The sequence below is a fragment of the Carassius auratus genome, chromosome 3 (assembly GCF_003368295.1).
Source record: "Carassius auratus strain Wakin chromosome 3, ASM336829v1, whole genome shotgun sequence".
NCBI classification, from domain to species: Eukaryota; Metazoa; Chordata; class Actinopteri; order Cypriniformes; family Cyprinidae; genus Carassius; species Carassius auratus.
The window spans coordinates 15,890,055-15,905,333 of record NC_039245.1 but is presented as its reverse complement, the minus strand read 5'-3'; the positions used below and the strand labels follow the sequence as shown (position 1 = coordinate 15,905,333).

Genomic DNA, 15,279 nt, shown 5'->3' with positions numbered 1-15,279 from the left:
ATCTGAATCAACCGAGTCGCGAACAGGCTCCGAAGTGCCGATCTGAATCAACCGAGTCGCGAACATGCTCCGAAGTGCCGATCTGAATCAATAGAGCTGCGAACAGGCTCCGAAGTGCCGATCTGAATCAATAGAGCCGCGAACAGGCTCCGAAGTGCCGATCTGAATCAATAGAGCCGCGAACAGGCTCCGAAGTGCCGATCTGAATCAACAGAGTCGCAAACATGCTCCGAAGTGCCGATCTGAAACAACCGAGTCGCGAACAGACTCCGAAGTCCCGATCTGAATTAACAGAGTCGCGAACAGGCTCCGAAGTGCCGATCTGAATCAACCGAGTCGCGAACAGGCTCAAGTCCCGATCTGATGGACATGAGTGGTGTGGATTACTTGAGGATTATTGAGATGTTTTTATCAGCTGTTTGGACTCTCATTCTGACGGCACCCATTCACTGCTGTGCACCCATTGGTGAACAAGTGATGTAACGCTACATTTCTGCAAATCTTTTTCCATGAAGAAACAAACTCATATACAGTACATCTGGCTTTAAGGTAAAGTCAATTATCTGCAAATGTGAAATTTTGGGTGAACTATACATTTATTTTTCTAAATGAACAGGCAGATATTTCTTTAAACATTCATCACTAACTACAGAATCATTGTGTATAAAGCCATTTTAAAACATACCTGACTCATCGAAAGATTGGACACCTACAAACCGTCACACGATAATAAAAACAGACTCCGAAGTGCTGATCTGAATCAACAGAGTCGCGAACAGGCTCCGAAGTCCCGATCTGTATCAACCGAGTCACGAACAGGCTTCGAAGTCCCGATCTGAATCAACAGAGTCGCGAACAGTCTCCGAAGTCCCGATCTGAATCAACAGAGTCGCGAACAGTCTCTGAAGTGCTGATCTGAATCAACAGAGTCGCGAACAGGCTCCGAAGTGCCGATCTGAATCAATAGAGTCGCGAACAGGCTCCGAAGTGTGCCGATCTGAATCAACAGAGTCGCAAACATGCTCCGAAGTGCCGATCTGAAACAACCGAGTCGCGAACAGACTCCGAAGTGCCGATCTGAATCAATAGAGCCGCGAACAGGCTCCGAAGTGCCGATCTGAATCAATAGAGCCGCGAACAGGCTCCGAAGTGCCGATCTGAATCAATAGAGCCGCGAACAGGCTCCGAAGTGCCGATCTGAATCAACAGAGTCGCAAACATGCTCCGAAGTGCCGATCTGAAACAACCGAGTCGCGAACAGACTCCGAAGTCCCGATCTGAATTAACAGAGTCGCGAACAGGCTCCGAAGTGCCGATCTGAATCAACCGAGTCGCGAACAGGCTCAAGTCCCGATCTGAATCAACCGAGTCGCGAACAGGCTCCGAAGCGCCGATCTGAATCAACCGAGTCGCGAACAGGCTCCGAAGTGCCGATCTGAATCAACCGAGTCGCAAACAGGCTCCGAAGTGCCAATCTGAATCAACTGAGTCGCGAAGAGGCTCCGAAGTGCCGATCTGAATCAACAGAGTCGTGAACAGGCTCCGATCGAAGTGCCGATCTGAATCAACCGATTCACGAAAAGACTCCGAAGTGCCGATCTGAATCAATAGAGCCGCGAACATGCTCCGAAGTGCCGATCTGAATCAACCGAGTCGCGAACAGGCTCCGAAGTGCCGATCTGAATCAACCGAGTCGCGAACATGCTCCGAAGTGCCGATCTGAATCAATAGAGCCGCGAACAGGCTCCGAAGTGCCGATCTGAATCAATAGAGCCGCGAACAGGCTCCGAAGTGCCGATCTGAATCAATAGAGCCGCGAACAGGCTCCGAAGTGCCGATCTGAATCAACCGAGTCGCGAACAGGCTCAAGTCCCGATCTGATGGACATGAGTGGTGTGGATTACTTGAGGATTATTGAGATGTTTTTATCAGCTGTTTGGACTCTCATTCTGACGGCACCCATTCACTGCTGTGCACCCATTGGTGAACAAGTGATGTAACGCTACATTTCTGCAAATCTTTTTCCATGAAGAAACAAACTCATATACAGTACATCTGGCTTTAAGGTAAAGTCAATTATCTGCAAATGTGAAATTTTGGGTGAACTATACATTTATTTTTCTAAATGAACAGGCAGATATTTCTTTAAACATTCATTACTAATTACAGAATCATTGTGTATAAAGCCATTTTAAAACATACCTGACTCATCGAAAGATTGGACACCTACAAACCGTCACACGATAATAAAAACAGACTCCGAAGTGCTGATCTGAATCAACAGAGTCGCGAACAGGCTCAGAAGTCCCGATCTGTATCAACCGAGTCACGAACAGGCTTCGAAGTCCCGATCTGTATCAACAGAGTCGCGAACAGTCTCCGAAGTCCCGATCTGAATCAACAGAGTCGCGAACAGTCTCTGAAGTGCTGATCTGAATCAACAGAGTCGCGAACAGGCTCCGAAGTGCCGATCTGAATCAATAGAGTCGCGAACAGGCTCCGAAGTGTGCCGATCTGAATCAACAGAGTCGCAAACATGCTCCGAAGTGCCGATCTGAAACAACCGAGTCGCGAACAGACTCCGAAGTGCCGATCTGAATCAATAGAGCCGCGAACAGGCTCCGAAGTGCCGATCTGAATCAATAGAGCCGCGAACAGGCTCCGAAGTGCCGATCTGAATCAATAGAGCCGCGAACAGGCTCCGAAGTGCCGATCTGAATCAACAGAGTCGCAAACATGCTCCGAAGTGCCGATCTGAAACAACCGAGTCGCGAACAGACTCCGAAGTCCCGATCTGAATTAACAGAGTCGCGAACAGGCTCCGAAGTGCCGATCTGAATCAACCGAGTCGCGAACAGGCTCAAGTCCCGATCTGAATCAACCGAGTCGCGAACAGGCTCCGAAGCGCCGATCTGAATCAACCGAGTCGCGAACAGGCTCCGAAGTGCCGATCTGAATCAACCGAGTCGCAAACAGGCTCCGAAGTGCCAATCTGAATCAACTGAGTCGCGAAGAGGCTCCGAAGTGCCGATCTGAATCAACAGAGTCGTGAACAGGCTCCGATCGAAGTGCCGATCTGAATCAACCGAGTCACGAAAAGACTCCGAAGTGCCGATCTGAATCAACCGAGTCGCGAACAGACTCCGAAGTGCCGATCTGAATCAACCGAGTCGCGAACAAACTCCGAAGTGCCGATCTGAATCAACCGAGTCGCGAACATGCTCCGAAGTGCCGATCTGAATAAACCGAGTCGCGAACAGGCTCCAAAGTTACGCCCAACATACATGTAATAACAAACCACTGTTTCAAAATGTGTGTTTTCTGCATGAGTGTGTTTAATGTGCATTATAGAACAAAATGTCAAGCATCGTCAAGTATTTTACATTATTTTACTCATTAATTGAATAAAATAGAAAATCTTGAGGGAAGCGGTGGGGAATTAATGTTTAGTAGTCAGGTTTTGTCTTCACAAATAAACCACTTTATTCCAGAGAAAGGCAGAACTGAAAACTTAAATAAAATGTTTCTTGAGCTGAGATCTGAATCGATCTCAGCTCAAGAAACACATTTTATTTAAGTTTTCAGTTCGGAAATATATATATATATATATATATATATATATATATATATATATATATAGTCTTGCCCTCACTAACATGGCGGATGCGTTGACGCATCGTGGCAATGGCTCAAAGTGGCCAATGAGGTGTCTAGGTATTTATATGTCTATGCTACTGACCATTCCAAATTCGTCCAATCAGAATTCAAAATGTGGAACTTTATTTGAATTACATATTTGTCTTGTTTAGAATATAGTTTTGCCATTCACTTATTTTAAAACAAAGACTTGATGATGTATGACATGCACATCTGTTATTATTTAATATATAAGAAGAGGATTCTCTACAGACCAGGAGTCCGTCTTCCTTTCATTGCAAAGACACTTGAGTGAGTTGTGTTCAACCAGCTCTCTATGATTCTTGTACAGAACAACCTCCTGGACAGCAACCAATCTGGCTTCAACAGCGGCCACTCAACTAAGACTGCCCTGCTCTCGGTTACTGAAGACCTGAGACTGACAAGAGCAGCTTCAAAATCTTCAGTACTCATCTTGCTGGATCTGTCTGCTACTTTTGACACTGTTAACCACTCTCCATTCTCTCATGAAAATGGGCATCTCAGGAACCGCACTCCTGTGGTTCAAGTCCTAGCTCTCAGGTTGGTCCTTCATGGTGTCTTGGAGGTGTGAGGTTACTAAGTCACAACTTCCTGCCACTGGGGTTCCTCAAGGCTCAGTACTTGGACCTCTTCTCTTCTCCATCTACATGTCATCATTAAGATCTGTCATTCAGAAGCATGGATTTTATTATCCACTTGTCATGGCAATTAAGTTATCTGTTGTTGTTCTCTCATTGGTCTGATTGCTTCTATTGTTCTCATTTATAAGTTGCTTTGGATAAAACCATCTGCCAAATGATTAACTGTAAACGGCTTTGTTCACCCCCCCCCCTTTTGTTTTTACAATAAATAATGCATCTATTTTACTTTTTCTTATTTCTACACTACTGCCTTCAGTGGATCTGCTAAAAATAATTTCATTTCTGATTAATTTTACAACATTAACACTGATATTTTCCTGTTTCTTGTCTTGAAACAGTCTGTATTCCATAAAGCACTAGAGATAAATGTGACTTGACTATTTCACTGTTTTCATGGTGTCCCGTATTAGGAATTTGTGCACTGCATTTAACTCAGCAAAGTGCACAGACAACAGTTTCAAGCAGTGAACACACACACACACACACACACACACAATTCAAGACCTGAACAGCAACAGATTAGCGAACTTGAGTAACAATCTCTGACTGCATTAAACCGGTACCATGAGTGGAATGCTTGACCTGTCCGATATGTGTGACATCATGTGTTTATTTTCGTACAGTATCTGCAATCCTCTTTGTTTCTGCATGAAAAAAAAAAAACTTTTGTAAAGAATGGTGAGTGGAAATGCAGTTTATTGTTCTTAAGACATACTACTGAAACAGGCGCGTCTCCTTCACACCCTTCACAGGCACTTGACACAGATACACACCTAAATACCTGCAGACACACACACACACACACACACACACAAATACATCTACGATTCTTATGTGGGAACTCTCCACGGGTGTAATGGTATTTTCCGTCGACCTACACCTAAACCTAACCCTCACAGAAAACGTTCTGCATTTTTACATTCCCAAAAATACTTATTCGGTAAAATTTAAAAGTGTTTCCCCATGTGTCCCCACAGTGCATAAGTCGCTGTGTATTCAGGTTTAAGATTCAGTTTTTGCAGAAATAGTGGCTATAAGAGAGTACACGTTCACTGTTGTTTCTCCAAATTTCTGTTTTAATACAGATATCTGCACAATCGGGAGATTCCTGTGAGGCTGAAGAAGTTTCAAACATCATTATGCTCGGTTGTGAAATATTGCTAATGTGAATGCACATGAATTTGCACATGAAAATGACCTGTTATATTTAGGGGCGGAGCTTCCTTCCTTTTTTTAAATACATTACTATTCGCATTGTACAAAGGCATATAAATCGCCACCTAGGTGTTGTTCACTCATAAATGAAAATTTGCTGTTCATTTACTCACTCTCCCATCTCAGATGTAGGAGACTTATTTCTTAAGAAGAACAGTAAAGACAAAATGTGAGTGTGTTAATTGCAAATTTTCAGTTTTGAGTGAACTATCACTTTAATTTGTTTTAATTTTATCCTCGTGCCCCAGTTACGGTTATAATTAGAGGCGGAGGTTCATTCTTACCTCTTTAAATCGTATGTTTTCCATTGATTTACATTGTAGGAACTAAGACAAAATCGTCAACTCTTTAAATGGCAGCATTTTCCTGTTCCATAAAATAAATGAGTGTAGCCTACACTACAGTTTTATAGAATTTAATAGTACACAATTAAGTTAAAAATAAAATTAAATAAAATAAAATGAAAAAAGGCATTGATGATAACTTTTTACAGAAACATAATAAACCGATGTTCATAACTGTTCTGTTTTTTCTCCAAATAGTCTTGTTGCCCTGCAGGCTCTGCTCACAAACACAAAAGAGCAATTTTACGCTCATTCAAGACTAAATACACAGTTTATAACTCAGAGTACTGAAGAGAAATTATATAACACACACACACACACAACTACAGGGAGAGTCCCAGATACATCACTACAAAACATGAGTCCAGCTCCACCAACTAACTACAGCTGATTATAAACACAGAAGAGGAGATCTTTATATCTTGTGAATAAAACACCAGTGTGGTTTAACTGTGCTTGACAGTCGAGTAATTTACGGGTTCGAGTCTTAAAGTCCACGCTCTGATCCTCAGGTCTCTAGATGAGACTCGTGTCTTTAGTGTCACGTTTGCAACTTGTAAAATCTAAAATAGGAATTTTAAATGAAGGTAAGACACAAGAAGCAACAGCTTTTCATGCACTTTAAAGATTTTGCATCCATAAATATGTTTTCATTCACATAAGTGTTTTTCTTTTTTTTTTTACTTATCTATTTGCATCTGTAGATTTCAATCATGGTACATTTTAAAGTTTAGGGTTTTTTCCATGTCAGCACCACACACAGACACCAAATTGTACAGTTTTATTCTTATATATTTTCTAAAGGTTTTTAAACTGTGTGGTTTATTCACATTATTAAAAAAAATGTTTTATATATCATTTCATTCTTTATTTTAATTTTTTATATATTAAAAAAAATATGTAATATTTGTTCACTGAAATGAAGCCAAAATAGAACAGATTACAATTAAATAAATAAAAAAACAATTAAAATAAAAAACTTAAATGAAAATTAGAAAGGTTGCTCTGACACCTAACTGAAATTAAATAAGTTGAAGTACTAAAATGACTAAAGCTGAAATAAAACTAAAGATAATTATTATAAAAAAAAATACATAAATAAAATTACTTAAACTTAATCTATAATGACAACTAAAAATGTTAAAAGCTTATTCAAAATATAAATAAATACTATAATAGTACATAAATAATACTAGAATAACACTGTTATTGACAGAATTTTCTTATTTACAAAATCACTTCAGTAAAACAGTAACTTAAGAATTTTGAACCTAAATTTATCCAGTGTTCAGATTTATGTTCTGGAATTCTATGCAAATTAGCGCATACTCAATTAGTCAAGTCTTAATTTGCATATTTAAATATTAATTTGCATATCGGAAAACATAGCTTTGTTATTATCTTGTTGTTATTAGTTAGTTTGACCCTATTCACCTAGTATCTAGTGACTGTAAAATAGCCTGCTAAAAAACTCAACTCAAATTGCTGTGGTATCGAAATCAAAAGAATTGTGACTTAGTCATGTTAATGTGCATGTATTAACACAACATTTGTTTAACCATTAAAAAAACTGCATATTTTCATTGTCTGAGAGCACACTGATGATTCTCCAAGTGTTTGAGGCGTTGTACCTGCTATACAAGCTTTCAGCGTCTGTCATCTGAGCATCTGCCCTTAACAATGACATTTATCAGCAGCAAATAACAGCATCTGAAGAATGCAGCGCTGCCTGATGTGTGCCAGAGGTGAAAGTGTGTAATAACACCAACAATCAAAACTTATCAGCACACAGCGAGGGCCGTGTGTGTAACTAAGCTGTGAAAGTGTGTGTTTCTCAGCAGGTTTACGGTGGAGGTCTTGTCCTTTAAACCACAGAAAGGTACAGTATCAGCTGCCTACATCATTGTCAAGGCTCTTCACTTTTAGTGCAAGTAAAGTCTGAGACACACCTTCAGCTGCCGATCAGACAGGACCGATCGCTATCGTGTCGTTCCACACATATTTCTGCAGTATTTATTTACACTAGTACAGTGCTGGAAATATGCTGGCCTCGCCCTTCACCTCTGCAGCAGGTCAAGCAGAAAACTGTAGCATTACCATTCTCATCATACTTTTCTAATCTCTAGATTGTCAGTATTTTCAAGCAAAAAAAATAAACTATAATTTTGGAAAAAAAAAATTTTTTTGCCGTGCTGCCCTGATTAAATAAATAAAAAATACTGTATTAAATGTTGAGAATACATTTTTGGATGCATTACGATAAATATTTTCTTTCATTACTGCAACAAGTTTGTTGAAGACAATAATGTCACACATGCAAAAATAAAATGCAAAAAAAATATATAGTCTTCTTAAAAGAGGTCTACATAACTAATAATGAACAATATACCTCTACAGCATCTAATAACCTTAATTTGTTATTTTCAATGCATTTGTAAATGTAAAGTTGCATCTGTTAACAGTTAATGCATTGTGAACGAAAACAAACAACGGCTGTAAAATCTTTTAAACTAATGATTAAATGCAGTAAAATGTACTGCTGATTGCATTAATGTTTGAACTGATGTAAACAAATGAGACCTTACTTTTTGGTTTAATGTACTGTTATGTTGACATTTGTTAATAGATTTTTTTTTTTTCAAAATCCAAAGTTGTATCTGTGAATGCACTGGGAACAACAGATTTTTTGTAATTAAATCTTATTAATAAATGATGTAAAAGTTTGTTATTCATTGTAAGCTAATCAGACGTTAGTGCAAAGCGCTTTCTTTATATAAAACATGACTTGTGCTTGTGAAGCTGGGGTGAAATTCAGCAGAAAGGTGTGGATGTGAGCTGATGAATGACATTCATGCACGAAAGCCTCTTTTATAAGTGAGGGTTTAAAATCTTTTCACTCCTGCATTTTGGGAATTTCTGACCTTTAAAGTTGGCATGAACTCTCAGCAGTGAATGATAGTTAATAAAAATACAATTGTTCACAAAGAATTCACTATCATTCACAGATACAAGTTTTGATTTAGAACAAAAAAAAAACTATTAATAAAGGTCAAAATCACAGTAAATAAAAAATGTATGTATACATATATATATATATATATATATAGCACATTTTATTTATATTTCTCATTTTCATTTTCTTTTAAATTAAGTAAAAATTTAAAATTAAATTAACTAAAATCTAAAGCTTTAAAATTATAGATTAAAAATAGTAAAAATGTCAATGACAAAAACAAAAATGCAAAAAAAAAATGTACAATTAAAACATAAACAGAAAACATAAAAATAAAATCGAATTTAAAATATTTACTAAAAATTATATATTGTATATTATTTATTATATAAATTGTATACATGTATATTGTGCATTACAGTCTTGAAAATAAAATGAGTTAAAATGAGCTTAAATTTTAATTTAAATAAACTATCAACAAAAATAAAAACATTTAAAAAAATGTTAATGGTCCGAAAAATGAGTCATTTTCTTTCTCCCAAATATACTGGTAACAGTAGCTAATCTTTCCAACATTTACTAATGCCTTAATAACATCAAAAGTTGTATTTGTTAACTTTAATTTACTGTGAATTAACATGAACTAACAATGAACGACAGTATTTTACTAACATTAACGTTATGTTATGAACTAACATTAACAAATATTAATTAATAGTGCAATAAATGTATTGTTCATGTTAGTTTATACATTAGCATTAACTTATGGAAACTTACTGTGAAGTTTTAACAATAAACTTTCTATTGATAGACCTACTTCAGGGAGTAAAACTATGTTCTTCACAGGCAATAAACCAGAAACAATGATGTTGTCATCCAAGTCATCTGAAAGAAGTCAACCGAACAGTTTCATCTGAACTCCTCATTAAGAGTTGGTGTAATAAATAGATTAAGAGAAGAATCTTCCTTTGCATACATGCACTTGACATACATACCTGCCATTTCTTAAAAAACACATGTAAATTATCTTATTTAATAACAGAGAGGCATGTATGGCATGAGACTCGTCGCTCCTGCTTTACACAGACAACACAAACACAGAAGATAGGAAATATTCCTCATGAAAGAGTGAAGCTGAGATCACGGACCACCACTAGAGGACCCCACTGATCAATATTCATCATTCACTATAATGCAATAAAAGAGAGTCATTTGCATACAAGTAATAATAACAGCGAACAACTAATAAAATGGAAAAAATACAAAATAAATCACAGAGAGCCATCGCAAACTCTTCAGTAGTGTAGGCTTGTGGGAAATATCAGCATGCACAGATGCACACTTAGAAAAACTATATTTAAATCACTTTAATTCAGCTGTCCTGAGCTGTCTAAAGAGCCAGGCACTAAAACAACTACAATAGAAAGACAATTATTTGGATTTTTCCATTGCCAGTGTCTAAAGGTTCTTAAATCATGATGCATTTGCTTGAGAAACTAAATGATGAGTTTATCATTAAAACAAGACTAAACATCTGCTGGATTCTTGCTTTATGCTTAGATTCAGTTTCTCAGAAAACACATCTACATGTCTTCATTTTGCATCAGTAAAACACTTAATGCAATCACTTTCATGAATTTGAGAGCTTTAGAAGATCCCATATCTGGACTTCAGAAAGGAAACATGCTTTACCCTCATGAAGGTGCAGTTACAGCATCTACCAGCGAAGGGGTAACCAGATCACGTTAACTAACCCAAACTTTACATTTGAAACATAACACAACACAAACTGCCTTGACAAGATTTGCACTGTGCACTGTGTGGCAGACGGACAGAAGCTGTGAGATGCGTCAGTGTGTGTGTGTGTGTGTGTGTGTTTCTCTGATCCGGCCTACAGGATTAAAGGGGTGAGAGGAGGCCGTGAGAGACGCGGCCCGTCCTGCCCTCACAATCCTCACATCACAGACAGACGCTGAGCGCTCAGCAGCTCCACACAGTCTTGTGTTTGTGGAGATGGGTCTGCGCTGGCTGTGGAGGCACCGGGTGAGCGCTTTACTGCTGGTGTTAGCGCTCCTACTGCTCCTCACACTCCTGGCCACACACTCACTGCAGACCAACAGGTGAGAGGCTTGAACTACTGGGAGAATAAACCATTCAAATCAGCTACTTGTGCTTACACTTGCATTTGGATGGTGCTTTTATCCAAAGCAACTTCAAGGGTTCGTACCCATGACCCTGGTGTCACTAGAGCATTAATTAAAACTAAAATAATAATTTTGTCACTTGAAAAATAAGTTCTGAATCTAAATGAAATTAAGTAAAATAGAGAAAGGAAATTTAGTTTAACTACAGCAAAAAATTCTAAAAACCTTATAGACATTTAAAAATTTAAATAAAACCAAAAATTATACAAATAGCAACCAAAATAATTAAAATTAACAAGAAAACAAGGAAATATAAAAATGCATTCAAAATATTAAGATAACCATAGTAGTTTCTTAATACTATACACATGTGGCAGATTTTGCATTCATCCAAAGTGACTTACAATGCTTTACAGTTAACTAAATCTTGAAATAAAATAATCATTAACTGAAATATTATATATATATATATAGTATATATAGTATATATATAGTACCAAAAATGTTTACAGCTACTTGCAAAGGCAGAATTTCTCATTTAGTTTAACTTGAGGAAACTATTATAGTTCATAATAGTTTTATGTATATTAAAAACAATTGTAGTTTCTCAATGATAATACAACACTGAAGGTTAAAACGGACAGCTATCTACGAGCTCTTTCAAAGTAGATCTGGAACAAATTCTGTTTAATTCTAATTAGGTTTGGTTGGTGTTTAACTGGTTTTCTCAACACAAGGTGCACATCATGTGGTGTGGTTTCTTTGGTTGATGCAAAAGCAGTTTTCTACACCGAGTTGTTCACCACACTGGAAAGTTCACCATGTCATCTGGACTCTCAAATGTAGCTTGGAAGCAAAGCCTGGTTTTGTGTTAAAATGCTTCTGATGACATTTAATTGTGTCACTAAAGTCAATTTCTTTTGAGAAATATACATCTGTTGCATCATTCATATCTGTATGCTTGTGCACTTAACGCTTACGCAAGTAATGCATGTTTGTGCTTTCTATTGTTGGTGCCTTCTGAGTCATCATTTAAACAGTTTCTGCTAGTACTCATGTCAGTGAAGCAATTTAATATGGTTCAAAGAACAGACTAGAAAGAAAGAGATCTAACATGGGGCGTCTAACATGATATTTCGCATACAGAACCTATGAACTGAGACCTACAGCAGACAGAAGGAACCAGAGAAGAGCTCCTGAGAAACACACATCACCACTCCCTCCAAACACACACCAATCGCCCAAACACACAACCACATCCAGAGCCGAGCGGCAGAGATCACATCCACCAGTGGTCTTCCTGAAGACACACCGGACCGGCAGCAGCACCGTGCAAAACATCCTGTTTCGACTCGGGGAACGAGAAGGCGCCACTTTTGCCTTTCCCTCCCACACGTACCAGTTTAACTACCCAGACAGGTAAAATGAGCACAATGCATGATGCACATCACGTTTCCAGCAATGTTTCAGTTTAATTACATGTTAGTTTCAGTCTGCATTACCTGTTCCCTTTCATCTCAGAGGCGGTTTGGTGTAGGATCTTCTAGAAGTTCATGACCTTCTGCTGCTGTCTTTGATCTTCAAACTCTTCAATAGATAATATTCTGGGTCAAAGACAACAGGAGGAGAAAAATTTGTTTATTTTACCAAGGTGCTAGCTGGACAATGTTGATCAATCTAGGGTACCAAATGACGATTTAAGAAAAGATAAGCCTCCAAAACACATCTATAATACAATGAAATACTTACAGGACTCATTACAATGTCCTCTGGGTGGCCCACAATTGCTGACAAATTAGCAACTGTTAGCTAATCAGTCTTTATGATATTCATCATTTAGCTACTCATGCTAGGGCGCCAAAATACAATCGTAAACAAACACCAATGGATGGCGCACCAAAATTGTCCTTAAAAAACACTGCCTTTAAAAACATATATCATTACACTTAAAAAAGTTACAAAAGTTGTCAATGCCCTACAAAATGGTAATGATTATGTACCTTTATGGCATTAGTATGCACCCTTTTGGGGTAAATGAAAGTACAAATGTATAACTTTTTTTAAAGGGTACTGCTATGAGACAGCTTTTGTACCTTTTCCGAGAGTGTAGAGTGGATGGAACAAGTCAGTCATTAACAATGTATTCTCATCCTCCCTCTTGAGACCATTAAAAACCGTGTAGGTTAAATGAGCTTTAATCCAAACAGGTTCTTCACTCTCGCTCTCTCTCTGTCTCAGATTCAGAGCGGCGTTTGTGGACGAGCTGCCCGAGGGTTCATCTCAGTTCAACTTGCTCTGTAGTCACATGCGTTTGGACCTGAGGGAGGTGAGGAAGGTTATGCCCCAGAACACAGTCTTCATCACGCTGTTGAGAGACCCGATCAAGACCTTCGAGTCAGTCTTCGGATACTACACCTCCATCACCCCAGCGTTCTTCAGTGCACACCGAGCCGCCGCCAACCAAGGCAAATCTGCACTCTCCATGTTCCTGGACTCTCCAGAAACCTTCTGGGACCCGAAGGAACCTGGGAATGGTCTTGCCAAGAACCCAATGAGCTTTGACTTGGGGCTGAACAACCAGAAGTGGAACGGCTCCTGGCCGGAGGACTTGGCTCAGCTGGAGGAAGCGTTTCACTTGGTGATGATCGCAGAGCACTTTGACGAGTCCCTAGTTCTCCTGGGAGCTCTTCTCGGACTGGAGCACCCGGATGTGGCTTACCTTCGGCTCAACGCTCGCGCTGGCAACTGTGTGACGGAGCTGGATGAGAACATGCGGGAGAAAGTGCGATCGTGGAACATGCTAGACACATTGCTGTACGACTTCTTCGAGCAGGTGTTCTGGGAGAAGGCAGCTCAGTTCGGGTTGGAGAGGTTGAAAACAGAGGTGGCGCGGCTCAGGGCCTCTACAATGAAAATGCAACAGAAATGCGTGTCCAGGGCTGAGGTTCCTCCGGGAGAGCTGGAAGACTTGCTCCGCCCATGGCAGACGGAGACGGCTACTATCGTGGGATACGAGGTGCGAGGGAACCTGTCACTCCAGGATCAGGGGTTTTGTGTTCGGATGATGCTTCCCGAGCTTCAGTATCACTCACACTTGTACTTCAAGCAGTACGGTAGAGATATGAGAGCTGCTCCTGCTGACTGAAACCTGAGATGGACGTAGTGGGATTCACAAGAGTCGAAGGTCTGATCTTGGCCAATGGGATTCTGTGGACTCATGACAGAACAAGTCTGTTGGAAGACTTGTTCCAAGACAGAACAACTGCTCCATCTAAAATCAAGCCTGAATAAGACAAGAGAGAAACACTACTTTCCCTGAACGGTGGTCTACATCAGTGGTGCCCATCCCATGTCCTGTAGAACCCCAAACAGCACACGTTTTGTACGTTTTCTCTCATCTGACCCAAGGATTTCAGGTCTTGGAAATGATGAGTTGAAATCACAAATGTTTAATTAGGACAATAGTGTTCAATCCTGCTCCTGGAGGGCCAATGTCCTGCAGAGTTTAGCTCCAACCAGTTCCAACACATCTGCCTGGAAATTTCTAATGAGCCTGAAGACCTTGATAAGATGGTTCAGATGTGTTTTATTAAAGTTGGAGCTAAACTCTGCAGGTAAATGGGCATCTAGGAGCAGGATTAGAGACCCGTGGATTAGGCAGAAATACAAAAGTTGAGGAAACTCCAAGACCAGGGTTGGGAAGCACTGGTCCGCACATGAAACTGATGGAGAAAGATAAAACTGCAACTGCTCTGTACGACAATCTTGGTACTTTCACACATACGGTCTTTGCTGTAAACCAGTGTCAAGTTACGCTCCTGGAGGGTCACTTTCCAGCAGTGGTTATGATGCCTTCACATGTTACTGGAAATTTCCCACTGCCCAATATTTAAGTTAGGTTTTTTTTGCGCATTTTAGTGCTTTGTTGTTAGGAAGACTAGGAATCATGGAGGACATCAGGTTCATTCTAGACTATTTCTTGTTTAAAAATCTTATTAAGGCCAAAGGTTTTTGAAGATATTTAATCAAGAACCAATGGATTTTGCATAAAATGCAGCATCCCATTTGTTGACAACCATATAACCATTAACACACCATTCTATACATTTACAGTTAGCTAGCTGAGGTTTCAGTCAAATACTATATATAAATAGTTCTGTCTACTCGCATATCTTAAATTCATGGGTTTGGAAAATCAACTATCAAAATTAACTTCAAGTTTCCCAGACGTGAATACAACTTATGCTGGGTACACACCAAAAGATAATCGGGCTGATTTCCCCCCTTCCGACAATCCTAGCTAT

The 15,279-nt window shown here is 39.3% G+C and overlaps 1 protein-coding gene across 1 annotated transcript; it reads left to right on the top strand.

Annotated features, from left to right (window-relative positions):
• Positions 1-10,716: 10,716 nt before the first annotated feature.
• On the top strand, positions 10,717-15,274 carry LOC113055198 (galactose-3-O-sulfotransferase 4-like). Its single transcript, XM_026221246.1, has 3 exons — positions 10,717-10,951; positions 12,122-12,394; positions 13,214-15,274. Exons 1-3 carry the CDS (start codon positions 10,845-10,847, stop codon positions 14,118-14,120), a joined length of 1,287 nt encoding a protein of 428 aa, XP_026077031.1. The 5' UTR covers positions 10,717-10,844; the 3' UTR covers positions 14,121-15,274.
• The last annotated feature ends 5 nt before the right edge of the window (positions 15,275-15,279 follow it).